Source organism: Akebia trifoliata, chromosome 1 (assembly GCF_017979445.1).
Source record: "Akebia trifoliata isolate Shusen 1 chromosome 1, ASM1797944v1, whole genome shotgun sequence".
In the NCBI taxonomy this organism is placed as follows: domain Eukaryota; kingdom Viridiplantae; phylum Streptophyta; class Magnoliopsida; order Ranunculales; family Lardizabalaceae; genus Akebia; species Akebia trifoliata.
Genome location: NC_141375.1, coordinates 5,580,443 through 5,590,723, shown reverse-complemented (window position 1 = coordinate 5,590,723; position 10,281 = coordinate 5,580,443). Strand labels below are relative to the sequence as shown.

At 34.1% G+C, this 10,281-nt stretch overlaps 1 protein-coding gene across 1 annotated transcript; it reads right to left on the bottom strand.

Annotated features, from left to right (window-relative positions):
• Nucleotides 1–251: 251 nt before the first annotated feature.
• On the bottom strand, nucleotides 252–6,353 carry LOC147410534 (exocyst complex component EXO70A1-like). The gene is made up of 5 exons (XM_086434711.1): nucleotides 6,279–6,353; nucleotides 5,588–5,725; nucleotides 3,624–3,811; nucleotides 1,127–1,745; nucleotides 252–908 (listed from the first exon to the last, which is right to left on the bottom strand). The coding sequence occupies exons 1-5, from the start codon at nucleotides 6,351–6,353 to the stop codon at nucleotides 252–254; spliced, it is 1,677 nt and encodes a 558-aa protein (XP_086290837.1).
• Between the last annotated feature and the right edge of the window lie 3,928 nt (nucleotides 6,354–10,281).

Here is a 10,281-nt window from a genome sequence, read left to right as displayed (position 1 = left end):
TAGTTTAGAACAAATCCTGCATGAACAAATGAAACAAAATCTGAAATGAAGTAACAAATCAAAACAATTTGCTTACAGAGTGAGAATATGTGGGCACAATGACACTGACTACTCTCAGATCTCCACCTGGTATCCCAATTACTTGATCGTCATCAACAAGAGATTATATGGGATCGAATTGAATGGCCATGAAGAAGTCAAGAATTTAGAGAAAATCCCAGTTTTCGCTAAAATATGAAATTCAGTATGTTCTAAATTCTGACACTCAACCCAAACTCAATTTCTTCACTGGGCCATCTCCTTGTGTGGTGGGAAACTGTGTGCCCTTCAAAGAAATCCAAGATGGCGATCTCAAGATCCTCCACCGAATACTTGATGTACTTCTCTGGGTGCTTCTCACTCTCTATATGGCCCCTATATCGGTCTAGAAAAGATCGGTAAGCAGGAATCAGATTCTCCGAAATAGATATCCGAATTTCCTCTCGAAGCTGAGGATTGGGTACTGACCATGTTGCCTGAACCCGATGAACCTCTTCAAACATAGAATTAAAGGTTGTAAACCTTTCCTTTAACACTGACTTCGAGACTCTCCCACTCACATGTAGCCCTTCATCTCTTAAGCTGCGTAGAATTGTGATCCATGTCGATCTTTCATAGCTCATCATCTCTTCCCTGAATTTCCATTTTAGCTTCCACAAGTAGTCATGTCCAATCATCTCGCAGAGCATGGGCGATCCTTTTGCCTTCTGAACAATGTAATGTATATTGTTCATGAGGAAGATGTGAGACAGAGATACATCATTGTAGTGATTAGACTTTTCCTTCAAAAGAATTTGTAGGCATCGAATGGCCAGAGATTGATGGAGACCTTGATTCTCCAATTCAGGGTATTTTATTGCTAGAGCTGTCTGATCACCATATATTTGTGATTCTGTCAATGGGTTGAACCCCAAAAAAAAATTCATGCAATCAGTTATGAAAATCATGTGACTCATCACACACCTTGTTACAGGGTGAATTCTCCCTCCAGGTACTGGAATCCTCGAATCATTGTGCAGCACGACATGAATAAATTCCAAAATTGTCTCTGTTGCAGTCTTAAAGAGACTCCGTAGTATCCCAGAACCTTAACTCGAACAGGTTCCAACGAATTCCATTGAAATAGTAAATCCATATCGGAGAAGAGGTCAGAAAATGCGACAAAGAGACGAAGTTTCCTAAAGAGCTTCTTGGGCGTTTGTGGATTAACAGATAGCACCTCGAAAAACTCAAAGGGCTGTTTCGCGGGAACTTTGAAGGTTTCCATGAAGCAAGCATCATTGTCGGTTGCACCCAAACCTTCAGCTTGAAAGATTTGCTCATAGAGCCGCTTTTCTCTTGCAAAGAGAATTCGAATGCATATTTTTGCCACTTGTATCCACCTTTGGATCTTTGGTTCTAGTACATCCCATTCTAGTCCTTGAACATCACCAATATTAAACTTGTCGATCCAAATCCGGCAGAAAGTAGCAGCAAGGGCAGGTTTACGAACACTCACAAAGACTTGTATACATTCACGTAGATATCCAGCAGTGATCATCCTTTCAGCAGTACTACGGAGATTGTAGATCACTTCCAAAGGGATCAGATCAATCTCATGGATACTATTTATCGATCGATAACTAGTTCTACATGAAAATTCATCTTCATATTCATATTCTAGGTAGCCTTCATCAGTGGATTCGCGAGCAGTTAAGAAACCAGCACTACTTTCAGTAACACAACTCCAGCGAGTAGAAGAATTCGGAGTGATAAGTGTGTCGGTTTCAGCTCGATTGGTGTGAGAGATCAGTATGTCATGAATTCATCTTCGAGCTGAGCAGTTCTAAAATCAGTAGCACTACTTTCAGTTACAGAACTCGAGCGATTTGAAGAATTTGGATCGAGGCTTGTAAGTGCGTCAAAGTCTATTTCAACACTTGGATTGGTGTGAGTAGTGATCATCATGAGTATGTTACGAAATTCATCTTTGAGCTGATCCATGACAATCTTAAGATTATTTAGCTTCGAATTCTATGGTGCTGTTGTTCTTCTCCACCAATTCCATTGATTCTACTTAGAGCTGGAAGGCTAAAAATCTAAGAAAAAAATGTAGAAATCTATTTTGTCTGAATCTGAGTTCTTGAATTCTTATGAAGATATATTATTATTATTATATGAAATTATGATGTTGCAAGGAAGCTGTGGTCTTTTGTTTGAATCTTAATTCTTGAAGTCCTTGAAGACCTCTTTGTGAGCGTTTTTATCATAAGAAAACTAGAAAAAAAAAGAGACGTTGACAATAGAACAAGGGGATAAATCCATAGTTTTTAAACTCGGTATCTTGTCTCGTCTCGTTCAGCTCCGATACCGAGTCATCTAGGATGAGTTTACCGATTCATTTGAGACATCTCGTGAGACAAATCAAAATTGAACATGAGTCGTAAATCTCGGTCAAAAAATGACTTTGTGAGTTGGTCTCATTTAGCTCTGATACCAAGTTAACTCGGGCGATATGTCTCGGTCTCGGACGAGTTTAAAAACTATGGATAAATCTGAGGGTAAATTACACTTTGACCCCTCTTTGTTTGGCATAATTACATGCACCCCCTAAGATTTTGACAATTGCACTTACCTCTCCTTTCACACCCAGACACGGTTTTTTTTTTTTTTTGAGAAATTTACCAAAATGTAAAATTTTAAATTAAAGTTTTCAGAATGCTATTTTACTATATCACACATCTCATTTTATTTTATTTAAGAAAAAAAGTTAATTAGGAAATTATAAAAATGTCTCTGTCTAAGCATTCACAAGGAAACCCATTTTTTCACAAGGATATTGTTATTTATAAAAAATAATAACAATTTGAAAATGGTAAAGTGGTCTTTAAAAGAGTAGAAAAATCTTTTTTTAATTGTTTGGTTGATGACAAGTAGATGGAAGGGAGGTTAGTGAACCCATTAGATAATTATAAGGAAGGTAAGTGCCATTGTCGAAAGGTTAAGGGTTGACATAGAATTATGCCAAACCATAGACATAGAATTATGCCAAACCATAAGGGGTGAAAAGTGTAGTTTGCCCAAAATTTAATCCTGCATTTAGTAAGAGTTATAATTAAAATTCTGGAAGAAAAAAAAAAAAAAAAAAAACTTAAGAAGCTAGCGGTTTTTACGTTTAGCTTCCCCATTTTGTTAAGGGGGTATAAACACAAAATGATTGATAAATGATATCGTGAGACTACAATAAGTAGTATAATGACCAAGAAAAAATTCTTTTGGATTATTAGAATGTAAAATGCATAAAGAAGCATCAAATGGTTCGAATTTCCATATGAAACTATTGAAATGTATTAAACAACTCAGAACAATCATTCATTAAAAATAACCAAGTCATCTTTAAATAGTCGTCTTCAAAAATAATAAAATTTTTAAAACCTAAATAAGAAGTATTGTGGACTGGACTCTTTACACTTTACATTAAGTAAACAAGACACTAAATGGTGTTCACTAAACTGACACGCTCTCAATGAAATGTGAAGTCTTTATTTAAAGTAAGAAATAGACTTTGTAAAACACGAGGAGATGGATGACCAAGCAAACAGTACCACTGAAAGACGCTAGAAGATGAAAGAAGAGCTGTTAGGACTAAAGCACTATCGAGAAGATAGAGACCATCTACTTCACGTTTGCAACCAACATCTTCTTCATCTTTTGATCTTGAAACACATAGTGAGAAGGGGAAAATGTTACTGAACAATCCAATTTCTTTGTAAGTTGACTCATAGAAAGGAGACTAAATGAAAATTTAAGAACATAAAATACTAAGGATAAACAAAGACTAGGGTTGGCTTGTGAAATTCCTAACCCAATAACTTTTGAAAATGACCCATCAGTTCATTTAACGTTTTGACAAGAAGATAGAAAAAGAGATGATAGAAGATTACCTGTTGTTGTCTATTTTACGCACGCTAGTATACATATCGAAACAAGTAATAAAGTGATGAGAAAGTATCGTTCCCACAAAGACTAAATATCAATTTATTGCTAATTACTAATCTATCTCACTCTAATTTTATCCAAACAAAAGTAAAAAAATAAGATTTAAAAATAAATAAAGAAAAAGACACAGATAATAAATTTGAAGTTTAAAATTAATAAGTGATGAAATCTAGGTTTATAATTTCCTCCAAACAATCCACTTGATTAAATTCTCCTTCCTTCTATGATAAATTAATCTACAATGATTTTCACCCAAGAGCACTAAATTCTCTACAAGCCTCTGTCGATGGTCATGTAAAAATACCCTTCTAGATTAACTCCCTATATGTCTATGAGAATTAAATCAAGAAGAATTCACTAAGAATAAGCTCTCATAAGGGATGCACACGCAACATGAGTATATATTTATCTCAAATTAGCATATGTTATTCTATCTAAGTCATGAACACAAAACAACTCTGTCGATATTATTAAGGTTCATCGATTCAATTCAATCAATAGCCAGTTAATTAAATCGCATTAAACATAGGATAGAATAAACAATCACATGTAGAAATAATCAAAGAAAAAAGATAGAAAATCAATCAAACATCATGAATGGGTTCTATTATTACCCTAGAATGGGAATTAGTTCATCATTGCAAATAAAACGCAATCACAAAAGTATTCAACCATTCTTAGAGATTACAAAATTAATAGAAGAGATAAATTTTAAGAAGATTAAACTCAAAAGTCAATCTCCAATTCTTGTCCTTCTTCTCCACTTTGTGCCTCCCAGAAAACCCAAAACTTCTGTCCCCCCAAAAAGGCACAATCTTTCCTATTTATAGGTATAGAATCATTAGGGTTTAAGAGTTCCAAAATTCGCCTCTAATTCAGCCCTAAAAATCAACGAGTAATGCTGAAAACGTAAGCGGGCCATGGCCTCAAAACATGTTATGTCGCGGCTTGTATTTTTTTATTTATGTTGTGCAATTCTTGAATTCACGTTGCGGCCTCGTTTTCTATCAAGTTGCGGCTTGAAGACTTTTTAACTTGTATGCTTAGCTTCCTTCTTCCGAGAGTGAACTAATTTGGAACTAGAATTTCTCCTAAATGATAGTAAATATCCTAAGGTTTCATAATGCTCCTGAGTTGCAAAATAAGTATAAAAATCAAATAAAAACACAGAATCACCCAAAAGTATAAAATAAACTAAACTTAAATAAAAACAACTAAAAGACTCTAAAATTAACAAAATATTATACCTAGAAGTAGTTAATTTACAGGTATAAAACTTACTCATCACCTATCATATGATCTGATGCATTAGAATCAATGATCTAAGAGCTCGTAGATGATAACAAATAAGTAGATACCTTACTTGTTTGAGCTAAAGTAGCAGTACCTGATGAGTTGGAAACTAGTTTGTCATACCCTTCTTAAGAAAGGACCATGGATTCCTTCTCAATACTCTGATCATATGAAATAGTAGGTTACACAACATCCTGAGTTGAAGATAATGATGCTTGAGGGACAACTGATCTCCTATGAAGATCCCAACAAAAGTCAATAGTGTATCCATCCTTACAATAATGGGTACACTTTCAGGTTTCATGACTTCCAAGGACTCCCCCTGAATCTCTACTAACACCTCTACTTCCATGACCAATGCCACACCCTCCAACACTACCTCAATGATCACAACCACTACAATCTCCAAGAATAGCTAAAATAGAGTAATCAATTGTAGGTTTTCCACTATCTGATATAGTGGCTCTTTTTAGCCTGGAGAAAACATCTGTCAAGGAAGGATGATCAGGGCTTCCTAAAATCAGTGACTCCACTGCATTATACTCTGATCGGAGGGATGAAAGAAGATGAATAACATTTATATCCTCTCTTTACTTCTACATTTGAAGCATATCACTGAAAATGAGTTGATATCGATTCAGTTCGTCATGCATACGCATTAATGAAGCGAAGGTCTGATCTAGAATTTATCATCTTGTTGTTAGGAGAAATACTACTGAGTAATCTCATAAATTTTGGTTATATTATTGGATTTCGAATTATGGTTATATTATTAGATCCCGAATACAAGTACCTCACTCATTCCCAAATCTCATTCGTAGTATCCAAAACTATAAAGTTAACATTGATCTGCGACTCCATACTGTTCCATAATAAAGTAGTAATTTGAGCATCTTCTTGTTCCCATACCTTAATGGTTTTTTCATCAAGAGAATCAGACTTCCCTTTGGTTAGAGGAGATTTTATACCTTTTCCCTCAAAAATATCTCAACATCCTTCGACCAATGTACATAGTTACTTCCATTTAAGCGAATAGATGTCATTTGAGATCCATCCAAATAAATAGATATACCTAAGATAGTCTTCTACTCCATGATGAAACAATTGATTGCCCAAGAATCAATAAAATTGCTCTATAATTTTCGGCGCTTCCCCCACAATGTTCTATCTTCAAAAAATCTCCTTGACACGAATTCCTTATAATCAAGATCTGCGAAAAACTTCCAAAAAAAAAAAAAAAAAATAGAGCATAATTTATTCTAGTAAAGTCACAGGGTTCTAAAACTCCTCTAGATAAAATCTTTAGGCTCCAAAATTCTTTCCAAATAAAATTGTAGATCTATAATACCTCTTAAGATGAAGTCGTGGGGTACCTTGGAGGCTAGAAACACAATTTGAAACCTAATCATCACACCGTATCACAATCAACCTCTAATAACTAATAAAAATCCCTTGATTTATGATCTCATTTGGGATATTTTCCGACTACAAAGACAAAATTCTCCAAACAGAGGATTTTAGCCATCACGAGGATAATGGGGCACAAATCAAATTAGAATAATCTAGTTTATATCAATAGAGAAAAGAAAAAGAAAAAAGAAATGTGGAAGAAGATGAGAGAACCAAAATCTAATCACTAGAAAAGCTCTAATAACATGTAGAAGATCGGATTATGGTTTAGAGAAGAAAATAATGGAAAAAGTGGGAGGAGTCGAACTTGACTCTCTCACTATGAACCGTGTTATGTATATAAACTATAAAATAAATGAAATTATACATGTGCCCTTATGACACATATATAAAATACCGATATATCTAACAAAGTCTTTGAAGTCCTTTGTGTGAGAGATGACTTGGCTCGCATGTAAATTTTTCCTCTATCAGCTTGTTGGACTTTTTCAGCTAAGTGCTCCCAAACATTGCAACAAACAAACTAGGAAATTCACCTCCTTAAAATTATTAATCAAAATGACGATTTCATTGCTTTGAAATGAACAAGCAATATGATTCATCACTTAAAAAAAGTCAAGCAAGAGATGTGTTGCTTCGTAATGAAGTAAGCAATAAGAAAATTGTTTCTTTGTAACAAAAAATATTGTGTTTTCACTATGAATTTTTTTCCTAGAAAAAAATAGCGACATGGATATTGGTGATTGATGAGTAAAACTAGATATCTGTGCTTACAAAATCAATAAATAACTTAACTTTTCAGAATCCTAATAAAGATCTTCGAGTTTCACTGCCATTCATTGTATCTTCCCCATTTGTTCACTGGAGTGCTATTGTTATAGTCGTTGAAAATCTAAGGTTAAGGCAAGAGATGGATCATCATGTAAGAGGGGACATTTAATTGAAAAATAGTGTTTCGGTAGTTTACAATTTTTATTTTTTTTGTTGTAAAATCAGAGGCATTCAGTTGAAAAAGGTTAAGGCTTTTAGTTTACATTATATATGGTTAATTACAGATGAAGCTTTTGAAATTCGATATGTGCTTAGAAAAATATGTTAAATTTATACTTAATGATGAAAACAATACATTTCAAATTGAATAATTTAAAAGATAATCCATATTACTAAGCTTACGAGAAGCAGCAACAGGAAAAGATATCCTTGTTTGCTGTATTTCCTAGCTTTCCATCATTGGACTGTGAATCATTTAAGATGATTAGATCAAGAATATAGCATCTATATCTTTAATTGCTATGTTTTTGGAATGGTATTTCATGTGGTTTACGATTTGGTAAATTGTAGATTTTAGGCTCTACGATTTGGTGTCATCCATGCAACACTGACCAGAAAGCTATCCCTCAAAGAGGGTGATAATGCGGTAAAAAGATTGTTCCCCACTATGACCAAGTATTCGATGTTGTAGAAGCAGCAAATGTTGAAGGGAATGAACATGTTGATGTTTGATGTTCACTTGCTTTTTCACCTCAATATCTGTTGTTCCTTCTTTGCTCAAGTTGATGTTATAACCCAATTATGTTTTGGACTTGTCGTAGCTGAAACTTTTTTACATGCTTATCAAGAGGTCTTATTGTAATTTATGTATGCTTACTTTTGCCATATATGGAGGCATTTGTAAGTTAAAAAATAGTAGTGCTTTCGAAGGAAAGGAAGGGGATTTCCATAGTACTATCCTTAATATAAAATCTCCGTTGTTCCATTTTATTCCACTTTCAAGGATTGCAGTGGAATTTTCATTGAAGATCTTGAATCAAGATTATTACAGTTTCAAATGTTGCAAAATCACATTTTGTTTAAAGGTGCCAGCTTCCAAAGTTGGCAAGGTTTGTGAGAGTTGATACCACATGCACTCTCTAATTACCGACCACTAACTCTCTTGTCTATCAAATAAAAACTAATCATTCTTATTGTTTGACGTTGCAGGACAGGCATCTTGCTTGCAACTCATGTTGCATGATTCCTCCGAAAAAGCTTCCAAAGGAATCCGAGTGAAGTCTTTTGGTGTCAGACAATTGCATTATATACAGCAAAATCAACAAAAAAAAATAAAAAAATTTCATGGCATGCAAAAAAGAAGAACATGATTCAATTGTTGTACAAGTCAATGAAGTTTCTTTTCACCACACATGAAGGACCATGATCTAAAATAATTAATATTGATGTTACGCAAAAAGTAATAAGTAGAATATGAAAGCTTGTAATTCAGAGGTCATAGCAAACCGAATGAAACACATACACTAAATATGGTTTGATTTTCAATGAATGTAAAATAATTTTTGTTCTGATGAACCAAAACTAAATTAGCCAGGAGACCCGTCACTGCTTTGGGAAATGGTGTCCCTTGAAATTTATTTCATTCCAAGTATGGGTTCCGACAAATGAACACAACACTAAAAAGTAGTTTTAGAACTAAATATTCATACACTTGTACATGGAATAACTATAATTCACATAATGATGTGGAGTCTACATGGCTAACCAAGTGGTCCTCAAGCTCATAGAGAAATATCGAACTGGATCTTACACCTCTACCCATGTTTGAGATGTTCAAAACTAGTAGTCCTGATTTAAGAACTGAATCAAACTGTCGAGTTTTATGCAAATCCCAGTAAGGTATGTGCTAGATGTAATGTCCTTTGATGATGAACAAGTAGTGTCAGGACCTAGAAACCACTCTAAAGTTCAGATCAGTTGAAACCTTGCAGACTGATCTATTATTTATACAATTTGAGATTTCAAATCCAATTCTTTAATGGGATGAGCTAGAAAAATTAGAAATAAAATAATTTTGATTGAGGTCTCTTTATATCAAAGAATAAATAGATGAAACCATTTTACAGAACATAAATTCTTGTGCTTAACCAAACCTATACAAGTACTAACAGATTGATCAGAGATGATATTCAAACAAACCAAATTTAAAATTAGATTATCAGTGAGATTGTTAATGTGCCAAAATTCAGATAAGACACTGTTAGAGAAGGGGAAACTTGTCATAAGAACCATGTTTCCAATCTTTCTCAATGTCTCAAGTCATCTAGATTTTACATCCGTGTTCAATACTGAAATCAACGAGTAATCTTACTACTTTTATAAGAAAACCTACAAAATTTAGCGAGAAAATTGAGCATAGAAATATGAAGAAATGCTATTTTAGAACAAATCATGTATGAACAAATCAAAACAATTTGCTTAAAAATGAGATTATGTGGGCACAATACCCTGGCTACTTTGAGATCTCTACCTGATCATCCCAATGACTTGATCGTCACAAACCCACCATAGAAAGTTGTTAGGGATAGATTTTAATTAGGTCTTTGTTAAAGAAGAATTCTGAGGATACCAAGCCATTTATGACGAGTACAACCTTTTGTAAGGAAGATGAGAGATAAAGTAAGTCGAAACAATACCAAGCCATTTATGAAGCTTAGGATGATCATGGATTGTGTTCACAACTGAATGGAAAAAGGATCAAGAATCTAGTAATTGTGCACGGAATGCAAT

Bases quoted from the DNA above. Each gene is read 5' to 3' on its own strand.
- LOC147410534 (XM_086434711.1), bottom strand. From the start codon at position 6,353: ATGACATCTATTCGCTTAAATGGAAGTAACTATGTACATTGGTCGAAG. The intron at 5,726-6,278 runs GTATAAAATCTC...ACTCTATTTTAG, and splicing joins AGATATTTTTGAGGGAAAAG to CTATTCTTGGAGATTGTAGT. The intron at 909-1,126 runs GTTCTGGGATAC...TATGGTGATCAG, and splicing joins TGGAACCTGTTCGAGTTAAG to ACAGCTCTAGCAATAAAATA.